We start from the raw sequence: 21,527 nt of genomic DNA, 5'->3' as shown, positions 1-21,527 counted from the left end.
GCCTATACATTTTTTAAAAGCACTCTCAGATGTAAAATGGGATGCTCCATCACCTCTATAGGCCCGTCAGAAATATACGGTACCATATAGTTCACTTACGTAAGTGCAATTTCTGCATTTTATGGCACATGGTGGAGTTGGGGATCAACCCACAAAATCCATAAATAAATCGTATATGCAGATATTTTAGATACTGTGTGCCAGTTTTATAAAACAGTATACTGTGCCATCACCCCAGTGCAGAATGGAGATGAATGTAATTTCACTTGTTGCATTATTTATTTATGAACAAAGTATCTATCTATCTATCTATCTATCTATCTATCTATCCATCTGTTGTAAAGTTGACCTATTATATATTTATTTATGTTTATACAGATAATCCAGAGTATATAGCGTGTTATTTCAGGGAGGAGATGTTGCTTTTGTGTTTGCAATGCTTTTTTTTCTTGAAATAGGTTTGAAACCAATAGTGTTTAGAAAAACAAAACTTTAATGACCAGGTTTTGACGTAGAGTAAAATTTTGCTGAAAGAGGTGGCTTCTGTTATGGATTTTGTGCAGTAAGACAATTTGAACGTGAGTGATGGTTAGTTGTGGGGGGTTGTGTGTGTGTGTGTGTGTGTGTGTGTGAGTGTGTGTGTGTGAGGGGTGTCTTTATTGGAGCAGGTAAAAGGGACAGGCTATAAATCAAAAGCAATCTACCCACCACTGTCACCTACTGATTGGAAAACCAACACTGGTGGCTGAAAATGGGAATTAATGGCGACCTTCTGCAAAGTACAAGCACAATGCTGCAATCACTGTCTTGTCCTGCCCTTATAGCCTCCCTAAACAGTTTCTCTGACCCTAATGATTTCAGTTTGGGTAGCAGCTGTTTTGTACCAACTACTCTCCTTCACTCACTTAAATGAAATAATTGAGAGGATATTGCAGAGAGATACTTTGCTTTAGCTTGAAAATAAGAAAAACTGGGCCATGGACGGACCTTAATAATCTCTAAATATGTACATCAATTACCTTCTAATGATGTCATCCAGCCTAATACATAAATGTGGTAAGGTGGCCTTAATGAAGCCAAAGGTCACCAATCATGTAGAAAAGTTCACCAGTCCAACTGGAGTCAAGGGGTCAGCATTAGAGGAGAGGGAGAGAGGTCTGATTCAGCACTCTGCTCAGGAAAGTAAAGGGGGGTGAGGGTAGACAGAGAGGCAATTGAAAACCACCTTTTATGAAACAGTGAATGGAAAGGTTATCTCTGATTCCTGTGCTTGTACGGCACTAAAATAACTACTAAATTAACCCAATATTGTTCATAAGAACACCATGTCAAAAGCTGCCCATGTCACAGTCCAGGCTTTGTATTAGTGCGCGACTTAAATGTCAAGCGGCTTTTACAACATGCTGTTAAATCACCCAAATTAGATTGTTTTGATATGAAATAGCTGTGGAGGAACACGCATAGCCAGAGTGCATGTGATTCCCCTGATCTCCGTCTATTATGGTGCAGGTCTAGATTGTACGCTCAGGACTACTTATACAGGCTCAAACATGTATAGATGTAATGATTGCAAGATGACTAAAAATCATACACATATACAGACACACACACTTACACACACATACACAGACACACACACACTGGGTATTTCCAAGGGAAATATTAAGGTGAGGTTACTTTAGGACAATGTTCTACTTGACTGCTTTCTCTCTTTGTTCCCCTAACAAATAAGCAAACAAATTTGAGGTAGAAGAAAAAGTGCCACTCTGTCTCGTCCTCCCATATCATAATGGCAATTACAGTCTCACAGCCCAGTCTGTGAAAGGCAGAGAGCCGTTCGTCCTCACTTCCTCTAAGCGTTAGATTCCTGTGAGGTGGCACTGCCAACAATCAGCATTGCACAGTTTTAGCAGCTCGAGGAAGCTGTTAGTACCAGCGGTGCACCTTCCTGCCTGGATGGAAGGGCTAGGCTGGGATGTGTAACCCCTCTTTGGCGGCAGCAGATTCATTTCCTCTGACTCTTGACTGTAAATTAGCCACAAAAAAGCCGTGAGTGCCTATGAGTGTGTGTCATTGAGAAAAAAAAGAGCCATATTCTGTGGTCTTTAATTGAGGTGCTGGTGGAGGGTTGGTGTTCATAAAAGCTTTTCTCAGCTACCCAAATATGAATGAGTCACGGTCCTACTACCATGTAGCAATGAAAAACAGAGGATAAATGTTTTTAATGAAAAAGAGATGTTTTATTCTGGTTGAATTGAAAGTATTGAATTATACTTTCAAATGTTTGAAATGAGTGGATGGTCTCAGTCTTCATTATTATTTGGATTCTTAGGAATCTCTCAACATGTAGTACACAATCTGTGCTTAACAGAGGGTATCGTCACACTGTTGTTTGCTGCAGTGTCATCACTCATTTTGTTTAGCTGAGTTAATCCAGATCACAGGGTTGCACACCATTAGAAAACTTGAAACTCCATACAACATTTGGCAAGGCCCATTGTGACCAGTAGTTTCCTGATACGACTATTTCAGCCTCTATGAAGTTATGCAAAAGAATCACGAAGACAGGCTTGCACATGTTTTTGACACATTATAGACCTACATGACGTCACACAACCCTTCCTTGAACTGGTTAGTTTCGAGAAATGTTTTCACTTACAGATTTTTTTATTTGTACATATTTCTCACTGGCACAGCTTTTCTTCTGAGGTATGACAGGAAACAGCAGCAAGAAAAAAGTTTAATGGTGGAGCTGTGGCCTTCATTTTTCTCTTGTCAAACAAGAGTGCAAGAGTAACATATGTACAAAGGCAACTCTGTCAAGCCTGACGTAAAGAGCAGCGCCCCCGAGCTGCTCCATTGTGTACATTCTGCTGCCGGGCAACTCTCCAAACTTTATTGTAAACATTGTATGGTGTTGTTCAGCCTCAGCATAATACCACGGTCTACATTCTCACCCCAACAGGTAATGCATTCTACTTGACAATGATTTAAAGTTTACTTTGGCGGAGGCAGCCGGCAATCAGCTGCGACCACTTTGTTTCTGAATCATCTATATCTAGAGCATGATTTCAAAAGAGTATCAAAAGAGAACATACGTATGCATAGGGCAGATACATTTGCTGTGCCGAAAAGATTAATATCAAATCTATTATTAAGGTATTTGCGTGTTTATTTTAATTAGAAAAACTGTGAAATCTCAAGGTGGGGTTTTACATGTCAGTTTACATGCCACTGTACATTTGAGGCAACTTTTATATCATAACTTTCATAAAGCTGATTTCATGTCCTGCATTTTCACTTTAGTTTGGCCTGGTGTAGTAAACAGTTAAATATTGTAAGATAAATCCTACTGTTTCTGTTATCATACAGTGATGAATACCTCCATTCTATCTTGTCCAGTTCAGATGTCTGTTTGTAGATGCACGAATGCTCCAAAAAGCTTGTTTTCCACTGCTTTCAAAGGAGGATAACTGGTGACTTGAATGCACGCTGTGTTTCCCGATGCTCGTAAAAAATTGCCTATGTGGAGCCTAAGTCTCGTACTGATAAAATTTTAATGAGCTTGAGTAATGACGAGCACTAGAGGGCTCTTTATGTGAGCGCGGGTCATCTGGGGACTTTCCTAGCCCTCAATAATCTCATATGCCATTTCAGGTTTTTGCACTACTCCATCTACACAGGCTTTTTGTATTACAATGTGACATAACCAAAACAAAGCTTAAAAATTTTGCCACATATCCAAGTAGCTCCTTCAGTTCTAAATGACTGGTGGGGAGTGGGGAGTTTTATGTGGGCTGTGGCCTCCTGAAACTGTCAAGGGTCTGAAATGACCAGATACAACAATACACCTGTAATTAAAAGAATTTTTCTTTCCCCAATGGGTGGTGCTGTACCTACATATTAATGGCCAGAGTCTCAAGGTGTGAATGGAGGTAAAATCGATGGCTAATTCTCACTCCACCTCCACGGTTCAGAGAGGGGTTTTCCAATATTATCTGGCCTCTTTTACTCCTCTTTCAAACCGTCTTCCTCCTCTGGCTAAAATGTGCATGCTGATGTCCTCAGTAGAGTGTCCCTTGTACTTCAGGCGCCAATGGACTGCTGAATTCTGGCCTGAAGGGCTGGCTGTCCTGTGTTGAACCACGCGTTTGTGAATGGGTTGTTTTGTTTTCCTAATGTACACGCCTGTACATTCCTCACCGCAGTGAATTGCGCAAAAGGTATTTTTATTTTTAGCCTGGGTGTTGTCTTTAGGGTGAACAGGTTCCTGCCTCAGTTTATTACGGGGCTTGATGTGCATGAGGATGCTGAGTTTCACTAATACTCCAACCACGTAAGGTTCATGCTCCTTATGTTAAAGACCCTAGTCATGTGAGTTTCAGGTGGGCACCAACCACAAATGTTCCAAATATCAACCCCAGACATTGAGAACTGAAGAAGCTACTTGGATGGGTGGTAATATGCCTTGAAGAAACCCAACTAGTCCAGCTGCTTTTGTTTCAGCTTTGCTTTGCATATACCATAACCTGGTTGAGTGAGAGGCTTCACAGACAACATGACATAGCTGACCAGTGGCATATTGTCAGTTAACTTAAGATAAGATAATCTGTGGTCTGAGGGTACTGAAAATGCAAATATTGTGGGAAAACGTGTTGATTCCAACTTTTCCCACGCAGACACTGCTATTCAGAAATTCCCATTGCGTACATATCAACTGAACCTCACCCTCCCTGGGAAACACACTCCACTGTGACCGTCCTTTTCCACAGGACTATTGATTTTGGATGTCCAGAATGCCTTCTCCTACACTGACAAATTAGAAATCAATGTTTGAGCACAGCCAGTAATAAATTCTTGGTTCTCCTGGTCTGTAGATGTTGTTCAAAATGAGCCCTGACATGCATTTAAATACATTACATCGGGCGCAAGTTTTAAAAACTGTCATCAGAAATTGAACAAAATGGATTTCTTTTGGTATTAAACTGATTCAGCGAAACTTGGAGGCACAGGATATGTGGTTGAATAATCATTTGGCTCATGCTTATTGTCTTGCATGTAATGCAAACTATGTTTTGTTCACTCAGAAGGTTGCGGTTTATGTATACAGGAACAGGGAGAGAACTTCCTCTTGCTATCAATCAGGAAATTCTACAAGCATGCAGGAAAGTCTTCTTGCAGTGTTTCAGCACAGTCTTATAGACCACAGTTGGTATAGTGTAAGCACAGCGATAACACTGCTAGATATGTTAATGTTAATGTGATAAATCTCTTTATTTGCAACAGGCAGAACTAAGTCATGCAACGATCATAACAGCGACACTGTAAGTACAGTGTTACGGAATATAATCACTAATTGTGTAAAATTTGCCGCAGAACTACAGAATAGTCTCACAGATTTTCAAAATATCCAGCCCCACCCCACCCTCTTCAAATAGCAGGAAGCCCCTGAGGCCAGAGCCTCAACCAAAACAGCATTGTCTGCAGCTTTAGCTTTTCTTGGAAAGTGTTTCACTGGTCTGTTCCGATGTCTTACACACATACGTTCACATTGTTTCAGTAACACACAAAAAATAAAACACATTGCACTGTTTTAAAACGAGATGACAATGTAATTTGATCGAATGTATGTCAGTGACTGGCTGCATGCGTAATGCAAGCATTTAAATTGAGCAAATGTGCATTATTTATATCTTTATTTATTTTAAAAGTGACTATTACTCTTTTATTTATAGATTGTGGGTCACAGCTAGGTTGCTTTTAATTCTCCTTCCCCTTTCTCTGGGCTCCTGAAATCTGATCCGTGTGCTTCCCCCTACATTCCTCCTCTCCCCCCCTCCCCCTGCATGCCAGAGTCCTCTGCTCTGCCCTCCGTCTGATCTCAAGTTTCTGCAGACCTACAGCAGATTGTTTATTTTGCCAGACACGGAGGAAACATGGATGGACCCTTCATTGGCGCAAGATTTACCGCTGAGCCAGACTCCAGTGTGGTGTGTATATAGAGTGAATAGAGTCTCCAACATAACGGCAAGCTTAATATGCTTTTCATCACTGACACATTACAGAGGACCGTGGGTTTGTAATGTTAAGACGATTAGATCAGTTGATACGCCGTGGTTTTTGCATGCAGATTTCTACTCATCTTGTTGATTGCAGAGCTTGCAGACATATATTATATATGTAATTCAGTAAACCACATATGCCTTTGTCCTTTAGTGGACAAAGGGCAAAAGATCCATATACCCTGGTGATGCTAAGGATGCCACATCTCCCTAGAGATCATTCTGATGAAATTTATGAGGCCTCCCTGCACCACTGGTGCACCTTTGTAAGTGGTGAGGTCAGGGTATTAGACAGAAATAGCTTTGGGAGGCTTATTTCTCAACAGAAAAACATCTATCTGCTCATTTTATGGCGCACATTGAACATTTACAGTACGTCTGTTTTAAATGGCTGGATGTAAAAGAGACTGATCGCAGGTCCGAAGGTAACAATGGGTTGTAATAAATGTAACTCAACAGCGTATTCTTTTGCAGCGTCTTTTGCAGCATGTATGAGTTAGTGATGAGTTAAGATGCTGTGGTCTCACAATACAGGAAATGCACATATTGTTGACGGAAATTCTCCACTGTGAAACGTGAGATAAATGAAGGCATGCGCGCTTTTCGCAGGCCACGCTAACAATAAGGCATGGTGAAACTTTGTATAGGCAATTATGATTTGCGGGTCGCACAGGGGTGAGCGCAGAAAGTGAATTTCAGTGCTCATACCTTGAAGGAAACTAAGCAGACTGCCACATGAAAAGGAACAGAGTATTCATAAATTGGTTTGGATTGTCCTCATCTTTAGGGTGGTTTTATTCTCACCGACAAATAGCGTGAAAAGGAGAAAGAGTGAATTAAAATATTCCTGTTTTCTGGCATGTTTTTTTTTTTTTTTTGGTAACATAATCTCATGACAAGCCAATTGAGTAATATAATTTTCTTCTCAGGAAATATGAACAAAGACAGAATTGAGGAGTGAACAATTCAATTCAAGAAAGAGAAAATGGTATTTGAGGTGGAGGATTGTGTGGTCGTTGAAATGAGTCATTTTGCTTTACTTTGTTCAGCCATAACTTCAATGCTTATCAGTACACCACAGTCTCAATCATGTTTTTCTTTACTAGAACCACAAGACAGGGGTTAAGTCAGACTGCCATGACTTCAAAGCAACCATGACAAAATATGTGAAACCCTAAAGATGGCCTGCCGTTCTCTGGGAGGAAGTCAGAGTTATGAATTTGGACTGTTTGTGGCCGATTGCCGGTAAGTTACTCTCAGCAAGAGCAGAGGTTGAGGCTGGAATGTCAGTGGGGGTCATAGATGACAACCTCTGTAAAAGGACTCAGGGAAACGACCCTTGGAGGAGCCTGTTTACTGGAGCCCCACTGTGATGGACAGGTCATGTGAAGGTCTGCACTAATTCATACTGCAGAGCGATGATGGAGACAATCAATGATCAGTATCCTAATCTGCCATTTCAACATACAATATCACCTCTGGATTAAATAAATTATATCCTGACATAAATATAAAAAGAAAAAAAAAAGTGTGCAACTAAGCACAAAAAAATAAACCCATACTTCTACAGAAACATGTAACATCTGGCCATGGTGAGGTAACAGACAGCTGTGGTCAAAAGTTACCCAATAAAGCATGCAAATAATCCTTCAGAAAGGCATGCAAACAAAAGCATATTTAGTATTTTTAACTTCAGTGGGTAGCACATCATATTCCAACTCTAAACTCAGTATTTTCAGTTATGCTATGGATATTGAGAAGACTCATCATCTCAAAAAGTCACTCTTAGCTGCCACCTACTGGTTACTCTTTTAGTGCTGCTAATGTTTGTGTCTGCTGCTCCTTTACAGGTTAGTCGAGGTCATGCATGCTTTTAGTGAGGGCAAAACAGGATACAGATCAGGAATACGACCATAAAAGCCTGAGCAGTCCCACGGCACTGCATAAAACACTTGGAGATATATTGAAGGATGTAGAAACTGGAGAAGACAGCGTTAATTATGCTTCAGCAAGAGCCACTTACTGGCTATGTGTTCATGCTGAAAAAGAGTGCTTGTAAAGAGATTCCTAATGTGTGTCCAAAGAAATAACTGACACCGGCATTTAATATTTGTCCCATAGTCTTAACTGCATGCAAGTATTTCCATGTGCATATGACTATGCATGCATGTCTATATGCTTGTATGTGTCTGCAAAGCACCCATATGTGTTCATGTGTTTACATAAATTTCTTTTTTTTAATTGAATGTCATGTTTCTGAGGAATATAACAGTGATTTTAGGATTATTTGGCATTTGAGGACAATATCAACAAGAACTAGGAGGTTGAATTGACACAGGGCCAAAATTAGACAGGGCCAGAGATTATTTAATGATGCAGAACCCAGTTTATGTCTCAGGGTATTGGTATTCTATGCTATATTGTATGTTATATATATTCTTGCATTTTGATTTGCCGAAAATGTTTGCAAAATATGCTTTACATGTGCATTGCCTCCTAACAAAGCTGTGCCATTAGCCAAGCATGCTAAGTAAGGCACTGTCCAGAGGCCCCAGACCCCAACTCAATGCATATCAATAAAATGGCCGCCATTTTGACTTGTCACAGTAAAGAAAGTGCATTAATAATGCTCATAAGCCACAACAGCATGCACAAAAGCAGGACTTGCAGTCATCTTTGTGCTTGTAGCAAGTCAGCTGTAAAAATGTCTATTGGTAATGTCATTATCTGCATATTTGTTAAAGGAATGGGTACAATTAAGTAGAAAATGGAAGAATAGTCTCTATTTTGTGGTTCTATCATGTTCACGCAGTGCTCTTATTGAGTCCTAAATAAAGTGGTGTTTAATAAAATGACCACAACAGAAGTCCAGCATCATTTTTTCCAGTGGGTCATCTTACAACACTTTAAGCACTTTAAGTAAAGGTTTGTGTACAATAAATCATTATTTACTGAATATTCAGTAATGTAAGAGAGCAAACGTTGGAAAGTAAAATGAGCACAGCATAATAAGTCGAGTTTGGGGACAGTTTTCACATGCACAGTCGGTTTTGCAGACGCGTAGGTTGGAAGAACCCTCAACCAGCTCTCCCCTGAGCCGCGCGCTGATTGGCCAGGATCTGGTAAAGGCGGAAGTCTACAGAGCGGGGGATTCCCCGAGGGAAGTTCCCAACTCAACTAGGCTATGTAAAACATACATTGCCATATCCTCCCCGGCGCTTCGTAACTTTGCAACTGAAGATTAGGGCGACGACGCTGCGGTGGTGTCAAAACAAGAAGAAGAAGAAGAAAAAACCTTTAACAGTTAATGAAGGTAAGAGGACACTCAACGCTGGCAGCGAGGTAACTGATCTGTGGAGTTCCTGCTCGGTTAGTTTATCCAACACCGGTTGAATGAGCTATAGCTAAGCAGTCAGTAACAGTTTAAAGAATACGGAACTGTGAGAAGTTGGTTCTTTTAAACGACACTTTCTTTAAAAAAAAAAATGATCCACGGCTGTGTCCCGGAAGGCTCCAGTGATATTTAAAGCCTGTAGGCTACACTACTCGTGCAGGAGCTGCTGGTGTGTACTGCTTCTGTGACATTTATTCTGAAGATCGCTGAATAATTGATCAACTGCCTTCAGCCTATTGCGACAGTAAGTATGGAGATACAACTGTGCCAAAATTTGTCTGAACATCAAATATGTTTGGACTGTCTGTCTCGGCAGTGCTAGATGTTGTACATGCATTGAGTAACTTATAGGCTACTATTTGTCATTACTTTTCAGCAGCCTAGTTGCATCTTTAGCTTAGTATTTCCCATAGAAGTAGAAAAAAGCAATCATGGTTGAACGCCTTTAATAGTCTTTAGTAATAAGCAACTATTGTAAAGATGGATTACATGTTTTGTTTACTTGTTTTTGTCACTGCATCAGTATTTAGCATCACTTGAAGGATTTCTAGTTTTGTGCAGAAAAGAGGTTTGTAGAAACGATTAAATGAATCCAGTCATCTCCATCCATCTCTAAAAACGGTGTTAATGAACGTGTGTCTTTTGGAAGTGATTGTTGGGGCGTCTGTGATCCCGCTTGCAGGGCTCATGTCTGCTGCGTCAGTGATGATTGTGGAGCACAAGGCATGGAAAGGAACATCGGAGACCAGCTCAACAAAGCTTTCGAAGCTTATCGCCAGGTCTCCATTGAAAAGGACAATGCTGAAAAGGAGCTGCGGCAAAAGGTAAATGACACGAGCAGAGCAACAGTGTGTGAAATGAGATGAACCAGTATGTAGAATAATAATCTTAATTTTTCTTTGTGTTTTTAATATTCTCATGTCTGTGTACAGGACTTTGGCCAACCTTGTTGTTTTTTAAATGCTTTATAAATAAAGATTGATTGATTGATAATGTAGGCATTATTCGTAAGCTTCACAAGAAGGGTTTTTATAACTTGCTTTAAAGTGGGTTTACTCCCAAATAACACAATTAATACTTGCATATGAAAATGTCACACACACACCGATGTCCTTATTGTGGTTGCAGGAAAACAACTTACTCCTTTTTTTTTTTCTTTTTTTTTTACAGACTGAATTATATAAGCAACACACTCAGAAGCTTCAAAAGCAGATAGAAGAACAGCAGCAGCTGATTTCAGAACTTAAAGCTAAGTTGTCCGCAGCAAAGCAACCATCAGGTTAGTGAGACAGACAACCTCTCGGCTCGAGTGCTGACATCCACTCTTGCATTGCGTTCCATTCTAGGCACTGAAATGTTAACACATAATCAAGCATTGACTACTGTGCAAACGGTTCATTTTCACTGTATGTGGATTCTTAAGGAGAGATGAAATGTGAGCCTTGTAACCATCTCCTTGACGGGGCCAGCACTTATAGGAAAATACAACACACGGTACGTTCATGGTAATATATCACTGTGCTTTGTGAAAATTGCAATGTGATGGCTCCAGATCAGTCCTCCCTTCATGAAATTGTGGATGTGTGTAGATACAGCTTCCTCTCACATACAAAGAAGTTGGGGGTACTTCTGCTTAAACTTGCTGCATTTGTGTCAACAAGAAAGGAACACATTATGCTATGCTATTGTAGTATGGAGCTTAAAATCTTGTCCATTTGTGATCCAAACTTTCACACAACCTTTGAGCATTGTCTTTGTGACTTTAAGGTCTCGTCAGTAACCTTTTCTCGTCGCATTTGCTCTTCTATGGAGGACCTTAAGTGCCACAATTACAAAAATCAACAAATGACTCAATAGTTAGATTTATATGCCAATAATCTAACAAAATAATATTAAAAACAAATGTATGGGGTTAAATAATTTATACAGTGTGACTTAAATGTATATTTGCTATTTGATTAGCTACTGTATTTATTTACAGTTGTCCTCCAACTGACATTGAATAAGCAATAGTCAAAAAGACAAAAGTTGTTCCCATGGCACATGTGTGAAAACCCTGCAATATATATATATATATATATATATTTTTTTTTTTTTTTTTTTTTTTTTTTTGTTTTTGTGTGTGTGTGGGTGGGGGGGTACAAAAAAATATTGGGATTACACAAACGCAAATAAATGTGGAAACAAATTAAAACAGGAAAATGTCACATTTTAGTGAGTATTGTTATAAGTCCTACACTTATTTCAATGTTATTTTTGGTGACTTTACATAGTTAACATACTTTCATTTATTAGGTAGTTTACTTATTTTTTTATTATGGCAGTTTTGGTCTGAATTTACACCTTAAGTGACCTTAAGTGAGAATACAACATCTTATTCAGGTTTAGAGGAATTCCCAGACATTCACCCTGACAATAAAGATATGTCCAGATTTCTTTCTTTGCATTTCGCTGTATTTCCTATTATTAGTTTTCATATTATTCAAGCAAGTGATGTGGCCCTGCATTGCTGCTGCGATAATATATCCACCCTCTGTTGAACTCCACACACGGTGTATCTACTTTTACTTCACCAGATGGTGCTAGAGGATAATATCGCTGCGGAGCTGAGCAGCTTAAGCTTTACAGCTCATTACTCAACAAAACATTAATCCACCGGTAGAAATAAATCTGATAGCAAGCAGATGTGTCAGCAATACGAATAATTGTTGTAAATGATCATTTTAAATTTACTGTGTCTTTCTTCAGGAGAATATGGGCACTGTGGCTCCTGCTTTGCCAGTCAACAGCGCCGTTGACTAGTACGTGTCTCTCCTTGCGAGACTTTCCTGTTTTTAAACTCATGGACATTACAGTTAAAGAAGGGGTTTTCTTTTCTCACCCTTTATTTATCTATTTGTCAGTCAGGACATGCTGGAAGCATTTGAAGCCATTCAAGACAAATTCCGCCACATTCGGTCTCTAGCAAGAAGACAGAAAGATCATCTAAAAAGGTTCCATGGAGGAAATGATGCATCAACTGGTAATATTAACATTTTTCACATATTTATTTTATGTAGTACACAGCCCAAACCTTGTTTTTTTTTAATTAAGTTACTTAAATAAAATGTGTTGAGTTATTATTATTTATTTTTTTTGTATTTTATTACAGCTTATATGTTTGATTTGTTCTTTAATCAAATAGTAGCACCTCATTCAGGACTGTACATAACAGCTGATTGCCCCTTTGAACTATAGTAGACCATCTTTGACAATAATATGGATTAATGTATTTAATAATTCCACTGACAAGTGCATCAGTGTTGGCTCTGAAATAAATCAGTATAATTATTAATATGACGTAGTTATTCATATATTTAAGGTATTTTCATATTCTATACGTGTAGAATTTTTAATACAAAGATTGGTAAATTATATACACAAATTGAAAAGACCAATATGGGGATGCTCTGCAGCTATTTAAAAAAAAAAAAATGTGTGGAACTTCTAAAATCTTTGCCAAGCTCAAATGTCCTTAAAGCAAGACCTAGAATACGTCAGCATGTTGACCGAGAAACTGTGTGAAATCTCATATATTTCTGCCGTCTGACAGATCAGCGGTTCTCCATGCCCATCCAGTGCACAGACCGTACCGCAGAGGCAGAGAGACCCTTTCCCTCGGCTTTAAGGTCAGCAGCGGATAACCCTCTCCTGCCTACATCTCTCGCATCCCGCGGCGCCAGCCAGGACGACAGAGACTTGGTGGACTCTCTCACCAAACTCAGTGTCAAATTTCCGCCCTCTGCGGACAGTGAATATGAGTTCCTGAACAGTGCTCCAGAGAGACACATTGGTCTGCCCATGAAGCGGCCCCTCGCTAGTGTCTCCTCCACGCTGACGGAGGAGGAGCCCGTGGAACTGCCCATAACTTTTGTCTACCCCCCATCCCCCTCCCACTCAACATCATCTTCGCTCTCCCAGGAGAGCGTGCGGGGACCCCAGCAGGTGAGAATCACAGGAGAAGGTCTGAGAAAACTAGTAGCAAATTATCAGTTTCTGATTGGTCTTTGCTAATGGAGGAGTGAAACAGTGTGAAGTCCAAAAATATCCCCTTGGCTAAACTTGAAACGTATTACTGTATAATGTGTGCAGAGTCTTTTTTTACTTAAGCATGGATGCTCTGGTTATATTTGGCATCTTTGCTAGAAAGTGTGAGCCAGATGGAAGCACATTACAGCGTCTGATTCTAATGAAACAAGTATGATGGTTAAGTGGGATTTTATTGCTGATGTCGGTACAACGCCTAATAATAATAATAATACTAAAAGAAATTGTGAATGACGTGCAATAATAATCGAAAGGTTGTTCCAGATTTTTATTATATGAGTCAATCCTTGGATTACACCAACACAGGCACTTATACTAGGCTGTTTAGATAGTTTGGATGAACACATAAATAGCAAGATAATTAAACACTTGAGAATAGTGCTTTGCCTTTGCTGCTGCTGAGAGTTTGTTCAGACTGTTGGGTTGACGGAGGACATCTACTTGTATTTTTTTTTTTTAAAGCAACACATGCTTCAACTTTTAAGGCCAAGTAGTCCAGTTTACTTTAATAGAGTGAGTGTGAGGATTATTTAGAGCGTGATTAATGCATTAATATTATTTGGTTCATCCTGCTCTGCAGCCTCTCTGGAGCCCTGGGCTGTGTGATCCAGAGGACGTGGGGACAGAGCTGGCGACGCCTCAGAGCAGCAGTCCCGATAAATGTGCTTTCTGCCACGCTGTGGTTCCTCAGGACCGAATGACCAGCCACCTCTACTTGCATTTCTCTTCTAAGAATGAAGCCGACAGCAGCGGAAGCAGAGACTGACGGGTACAAGGCCACAGCTACTTCCAGACTTTACTGTTTTTCATGGTCTCGTCCTGCCTGCCATGAACTATAAGCGCTGTATTGGATTTGAGAAAATGACACTTGAAGACTTGAATCCATTTATTTAATACTGATGAATTGAATGGTACACTTTCCCTGCCCATTATATTTTTCTAATACCACGCTTCATTTTTTTTTTGTTTTTTGATAATGCATAAAGGTATATATATATATATATATATATATATATATGAGCAAATAAACCCACATTTACTCTTGCTGCAATTTTTATCACTTGAATTGTTTTCAACGTGCAGTTATAAAACATGCCGCTAGTGGATGTGACCATACATAAAGACATGAGGCAGTCTTTATTACCTTTCTCTCTTGAACATGTTTATTATATAAATTATTTTTTTGAAATGCAATTAGAAATAATTTCTCTTACATTAATTATTAGCAATTGCTATGTACAGTATAGTATATAGTATACAGTAAACGGCAGTACCTCTACCCGCCTTTTATGCTGGCTTTGGGAATTTATATCTCATGTGACAACCATATGTTACGTGTTTGAAATGTCAGCAGATGCATGAAATGACTTAAACAATAACCAATTAGGCTTTTCTGCAATGGTGGACTGGTTGATTAGCGCTATTTTCAGGTGAATTCCCATCGTTGTGGACTTAAGGCAGGATAATTTGAAGCAGATGTGTATCATTCTCTGTGATATTACCAACTTTGAAATCCGCTTAAAAGTTAGTATGCCATGTGTTCATTAAGATTTTCAGCGCGTTGTTCAATTAGAAGCTGTCTGTGTAGTTAAGGTTTTATCATAGGCAACATTTGGCTGTATTTATGTAGGCAATTTATTTAAATGGTGATTTGCCAGTTATGTTATTCTGAGTAATAAAGTGATAGTAGGTGTGCCACTTTTAAATTACATTATGGCCTATGCAGTGAAAATAGTGGTGAAGCTGTCACAGTTTCATGAAAGTGACAAAACACGGCGTTGAATAGCATATTTTATAGTGTGTGCACTACCTGTCATTTGACTAAAACGTATTTTATTTCATTTTCTAAACCACAGCGTCTGCTTACAACTTCGGCAGCGTTTATTCACACCTTCGCGAAGAATTGCTGTGATTTTTCACCGTTGAGCGTGATGATGTTTGAGGAACCGGGGACACTGTGTGTTGGAACACTTTGTTGTGCAGTGAGGCCCTTGCAGACCTTCAGCTTTGGGCTGGTAACACTTGTGCTGAGTAGATGAGCTGGTGTGAAGCATGCAAACAACATTTTTTATTTTTTATTTTTAAACAAATGCTTCGCATTATAACTCGCGTCCAATAATCAAATACCCCCAGTAGATTGATTGACGTAATAATTCAACCTTATATAATATTTCGCCGCTGAGCCTTTGTGCGTGTTTCATAAATAACTCAGAAGGGTGTAAAAAAGATGCTGTTATGCTATCAGCTATTCTCAACTAATGAGTCATTAGACTAACATAGAAGAGCACTGTTAAAACACAGCTAAGTAGAGGGAAAGAGAGCCATTTGGTGTATATACAAAGGTGAATACTACATATTGATATAATGTAATGTGTCAAGCATAATGCATGTTTATGTTGGAGTGACATCGACCACACAATTCTACATTTCACATCAAATCATGAACACTGAAGGGGAGAATTTATTCCGATTTTTTTGGCAAATACATATCCCTAATGATCCTCTCTGGTTAATCTGTGAACAGTTGAACATTGTGCAGCCTGCATGCTTTTCTCTCTGGGATCATGAACAGCTGCTTGCTCATAATTATGTTGTCATTCATTGTTATTTGGAAGAGGAAACTCATACTGACAGCTAGATTTTTTTTAAATTTCATATATATATATATATATAGGTGTTACTTGTGTGTATACAGTAATATGAAGTGTTTTTTGGAAAATTCCACTTTAGCTCTAAGGCATTGTCATTTTCATTGCCATATACAAGCCATCTTTCTCCTTGGGACATTTGCTACCAGAGCTGGACGGTTTGAAATAGATTTAAGAGCTATAAAAAAAAAAAAAAAAGGAAAGAGGACAAAAAAGAAAAGGGGAAGGATATGGATTGAGACGGAGAAGTAGCAGGCTGATTACAAGGTGTCAAAATTGCCAGGAGCAAGAAGGTGAAAGCAATCAGGGGTGAGAAGAGTGCAGCATTCGTGAGGGGCAACTAATTATCCATCTCATTTGTGGAGAGAAGCATTTGAGGCAGCTCTAGCCCACTGAATGGTGACAGATTGGTGCGGAGGAGAGGGGAGGTGTTAGAACAATGGAGCCCAGCTCACCATCATTACTGCATGCTAATCAGCAGTGCTCCTGCACCGCCAGTCGGTGCTGCGGAGAGTTCGGGGAGACAGGGAAGTCACCAGCTTCAGGGACTACAGTCATTTCCATGTAGGGAAGAGAGGGAGGAAACTGACGCACAGTATAGCCGCTGGCACTCTACCACTGCTTATTTGAGCTTGCAGCTTATCCTATGCAGAGAGTGATCTCTGTGGTCAGCTTCTTTTTTCCAGTTTGATTCTGCTGTGAGAGTGTTGTCAGATGCACAGAGAGAAATATTAGAACTATATTTGGTGAAGTGCACCGTACAGTCTTTTAATGCACAGTATGAGCTTTTAATGACGTTTTCCACATGGACCAATACCATGCGACAATGTCATTAAAAGCTTTAATCTTAAATAGACATTGATAAAATAAAATCTGCAGAGTTTCTGTGTAATTTAAATGTTTACTGCTGCAAAGGTTTATGACCTTTTAGTAAATTCACATACTGTCTAAGAAATGTTTATTTAAGTTAATAAAAATGACAAAAAGAATAAAAGCTAAGCAGAAAAAGAAAATACACTGATCATGGACAGTTTCTAAAAATAGATGTTTTTAATAGATGCACAAAATAAATCAGTGCCGCAGTTTAAAAAAAAAATAAATCAAATTAGATTCTGCATCACTGTAGCATGACAGTCATGAATATAATAGAGACATGTGAATTACCACCGAGGATGATACATGATTGTGTTTTAAGATGGAGAATCATTAACTACTGTCTGATCAATCTTCTGTTAAATTTTCAATCTATAATCCAGTTGTGCACGAAAGCCAAAATCTAAATACAGCACAGAAACAGTTTATTGGGCCTAAATAAGTACCAGCACTGCACACTGTTTCTAATGATGTTCTAGTTTGTCTACGCTCAGAATTGTTGCAGACACATCGCCCAACAGGGCCGTGTTAAATGCACAAAAATGCAAACAAGTGAAAATAACTTGTATTCTCTATTTTTCTTAATATCTACCAGAATTTAAATTGGTCAAAAGTGACGTATTAACCCTTTAGTCATTTCTCTTTTTTTATTATTAATTTTTAATATCTATTTATTTGTGATTTAGTTTTTACACCTTTTTTTTTTAACTGTATATAAAAAATAGATTAATAATTACCCTTTTTGCGTTAATTAAGACATCACACCTGTGCCTGCTTGGTTTTGTGACATTAACTGATATCGAGCAATATAATGTTTAAACAACACTAATAATTAAAATATCTCAGCTCCATGCAACCAACACACCACGTTTGTTATTGGCCAGTAATTGGATTATTATTGCAGCAGACAATAGACGGATGGGGCAACGCTGCACTAAATCATTATCTTCAACAATTACTTTTTCAAAAAATATTTTAGCAATGTTTGTTAGATCGTGCCACTGCCAAGTAGCTATAACACAAGTGGGAAAAAAAATAGAGATTGTTAAAGGGTTTAATAAAATCGAAACAAAACAGAGAGCTAGCAAGTGGATTAAGGTCACGTGGCTAGAATGCCCTCTTCACATCAATGTCATTTAGATAATTAACAACTTAGGAGAGAAGCATATTCAACTGTCTGTGCACTGGTCACCGTTGGCATGAGAGCCTGCCAACTCTCATGGCGTTGCGAGCTGAGAGTATCACCTCACAGTTGTCTTGCCATGCGTTGGGCTCCTTGTGCTCTCTGTGCAGAAGTGGTGGAGCTGACTTCGTGTTCGATTAAATGTGTTGAAGCCATCGCTGCCTGTGCAAAGTCTCTGAACAGCCCCTCTCCATTGTGTTTGTTTCAGTGCTGGTCTGAGAGCCCTGATTTCTGGAGCAGAGATTTGGCAGTCACAGCAAGTGATGACAGAGGCAGTGGTGAGATCGCACCCGGAACCCCAGAGGAGGCTCACATTTCAGGCGGATGAGAGGTCCGTTCAATACACAGAACACAAAAGCACTGATCAGTGGAGTTTTAATGACGCTATTGTTCTGAAAATCCACGTTGCTGAGCCACAACAGCAAAAAAAAAAACTTTAAAAAATACTTTCTTTTCTTTCTTTTTTTTTTACTCTTGAAGGGTTGGAGTGTTGGACATTTGTAAACTTCTGAACTTTTTGGGGACATTTGGCTGCCAATTTGAAAAAAAGAAAAAAAGAAAAACTGTACAACTGAAAGTCTGGCTCTCAAGATGTCATCCTCCTGTTATTTTATTGTCGCTGTTAAATCAGTGTAGGTTGTTTTTCTTCTTGACACGTGGGGGTGGGATTGAGCATGGGGATGTTTGCGGAATGGTAACTTGCAATTCAAGGGTTAAGGCAGCATGAAAGAATCCATTCTCGGTTTAATGACCTAGCCTTGCTGGGCGAGGACGACAGGGAACATGCTCTTGACTTGTACTGAATTTGCCAATTAACACCTCCAATAACAGGCTGCCTCTGAACATCACCAGTGTAGAGAAAGGAGGAGCAACTCCCATGCTTTGTTTTTCAGCCTCTGATCTTGTAATGATAAGGTCCGCGATTTCATCATATACAGAAAATAATTTTGTCCTTATACACGCTTTATTTTCTTTCATAGTAGAGAATCCTTTGTGAATTGTCGCCACAGCTTTCAGATAAACCCACTCTTACTGTCAGACTGGAAACGAAGTTGGAAACATTTTATTTTTCCACATGCTGCTTGAATCCTTATGTAGTTATTGGGCATTCTATTTTTCGCACACAGCCATATGGTCGTGTGCAGCTTCAATTAGACACGTGGCTGGTATCTAAGATACACCGTGCTTGATTAGCTTTGTCCCTTCTTATTGTTATACGTGGAAATGCAACAGCGCTATCCTCGATAGATACATCAGGAAGAGATCTTTCCCTCCAAATGAGGCCCCCGTTTTAGTCACCCCTCTGGTTTCACACATGCTTATCAGACTCCCAAACAACACCTAGTACAGGTGTGAATATCAAAATCCCCAGTGAAAATCACAGTGGGTACTCTCATGTTGTCTTCGGAGTCCTCTTACATGCAGCAGTGGCTTTGCATCGGGGCCGAGATGTTTCTGGCTAACAGCAACTGCAGAAACACCTTTGGCTAAGTGTAAGGTGGACCTTCTTACACCAAATGTGCCTAATGACTGGAACACCACCACCCCGATCTAATTGAAAAAGGTGCCTGAGTGTACAGTAGCTGGTTATTGCCCGGTACAATCACACTATAACACGATAGTTTCACAATTCATTAGCAGGTACTTTCACAATATACAATAATTGAAAGATGGCTGCATAATTGATAGCAGTTCACACCATAGGGAAAGTGCAGCGATCTATCTAATGATAGTAATAAAGTGTAGAGGGCTGGTATGAGGACGATACCACTTGAGGTGTGGGCTGTGTACGTTTGTGATGACAAAGGCCTCGTCCTAACACTTTGTCAACATAACAGATACAACCACTGTGAACATGTTAGTCATATTCACGTTGGCAGGAGTGAAGAGATTCACCTCCCATAGGTTAGCGGATCGTAGCTCTCATTCTAATGGTGACCACCTTTGTGTTACGCGTAGAAGAATATGAACCTTGTTAGAGATGCTACATACAAATCAATTCATTTATTCAGTGTTAAGAAACCATCTGGCTTGATTAGAGCTGAAAGTCATCCTGGCAGGCCAGTTCCCTGACTGACACCTCATAGAATTAGTGGGAGGACGGCTTAATTTACTGTCTCTGCTCTGCTCAGACTACGCGGCTTATCATCTCGCCGCGCTCAAAGCTCGGATATGAACTGAAAAAGTCTTCCACAAGCCCCCCGGCTTCCTCAAGTCTTTGTTACAGCACTGAACAGATTCAGCATATCTGGTTGTTTATTAGTCTTAGATAGTGAGATATAACACTTTTTGTGTTCTCTTTGTGGAAGCTGTGAAAATGGCACGCCATATGTAATACACTTGCTTGCTGTTGGTCTTGCCAATTCCCCCAAGATTGGTAATTCCTGTGCCAATGCTCACACTCTCTCTTTGTCCTTGTGATTTGATTGAGCTGGTTGGATTGGTTTCTTTTTGATGCTGTGTCTGGTGTTTAGCTGTTGATTTGATGTCACTCGCAGTCCGGTTAAAATAACCATTTGAACCAGAACATACGTGTTCAGTTGTACCTCCAAGCTACTGATAAAACGGAAACAAATAAATAATGATAATAATGAAAAAAAAAAAAGAAATCCCTGAATTGCACTTGGTAAACAGGCGACCAACGCGTAATCCTGTCATGTCTTTTTTTTTTTTCTCTTCTAATTCTGCACAAAACAAATTGGCTGCATATTTTGTTCACACCTTGTGTAACTTGGGGATAGCGAGCGCAATTCTCCCCCGTCCTACCTGTGACAACAACCTGCAAAGTGCTCCCAGTGCCCTAATCTGCAAGGTAGGGACCTGCTGCTGCTGCATGTAGATGTTGTTTTCCTTTTCCGTAGACGCTTGTCCCTGTGGTTTTTACATTTGCACACCCACCAGAATCACACAAGGTAAAAGAGAATATGTGAGTGTCTCGCAAGCCACCAAATTTATTTATTTTTTTTCCTCCAAAACATGCTCGCGTTCAGCAGAAAGCAATAAAGGCATACTGATGGTGTTTGATTTAGAAATGGCAGTCAGACCGCGATTTTAGCATCAACAGATGGCCAGTAGATTGGTTTAAATGAGTAACACCACTGCCTGCTTTAGAGTTGGCTCAAGTAGTAGAGTAGTGTACTACTGTCTTATCATATCTCCTTGTGTGAATGATGATGTCACCATGATAGATGCTACTCAAGTGGGATCAGACCTACTCAGTGATGCCTGTAGAGACCAGCTCTGGGAGATCCCTGTCTGGCTGCATTATTCAACAATGCTCC

General features: G+C 39.7%; 1 protein-coding gene across 3 annotated transcripts; it reads left to right on the top strand.

Annotated features, from left to right (window-relative positions):
- Positions 1-7,538: 7,538 nt before the first annotated feature.
- tank (TRAF family member-associated NFKB activator) lies at positions 7,539-18,592 on the top strand. 3 transcript variants are annotated; one of them, XM_084544715.1, is made up of 9 exons: positions 7,539-9,375; positions 10,139-10,280; positions 10,627-10,735; positions 10,880-10,950; positions 12,205-12,257; positions 12,360-12,478; positions 13,049-13,440; positions 14,123-14,311; positions 18,455-18,592. In XM_084544715.1, exons 2-8 carry the CDS (start codon positions 10,182-10,184, stop codon positions 14,306-14,308), a joined length of 1,029 nt encoding a protein of 342 aa, XP_084400841.1. In that variant the 5' UTR covers positions 7,539-9,375; positions 10,139-10,181; the 3' UTR covers positions 14,309-14,311; positions 18,455-18,592. The 3 variants fall into 3 exon arrangements, with proteins under 3 accessions (XP_084400841.1, XP_084400839.1, XP_084400840.1); XM_084544713.1 differs by lacking the exon at positions 18,455-18,592 and having other exon boundaries at positions 7,620-9,375; positions 14,123-17,130; XM_084544714.1 differs by lacking the exons at positions 7,539-9,375; positions 18,455-18,592 and adding an exon at positions 9,385-9,700 and having other exon boundaries at positions 14,123-17,130.
- Positions 18,593-21,527: the final 2,935 nt, after the last annotated feature.

This window comes from Chelon labrosus, assembly GCF_963514085.1.
Source record: "Chelon labrosus genome assembly, chromosome: 5".
NCBI lineage: Eukaryota > Metazoa > Chordata > Actinopteri > Mugiliformes > Mugilidae > Chelon > Chelon labrosus.
Note: the sequence above shows the minus strand (reverse complement) of the source record. Positions and strands in the feature narration are given on the sequence as shown.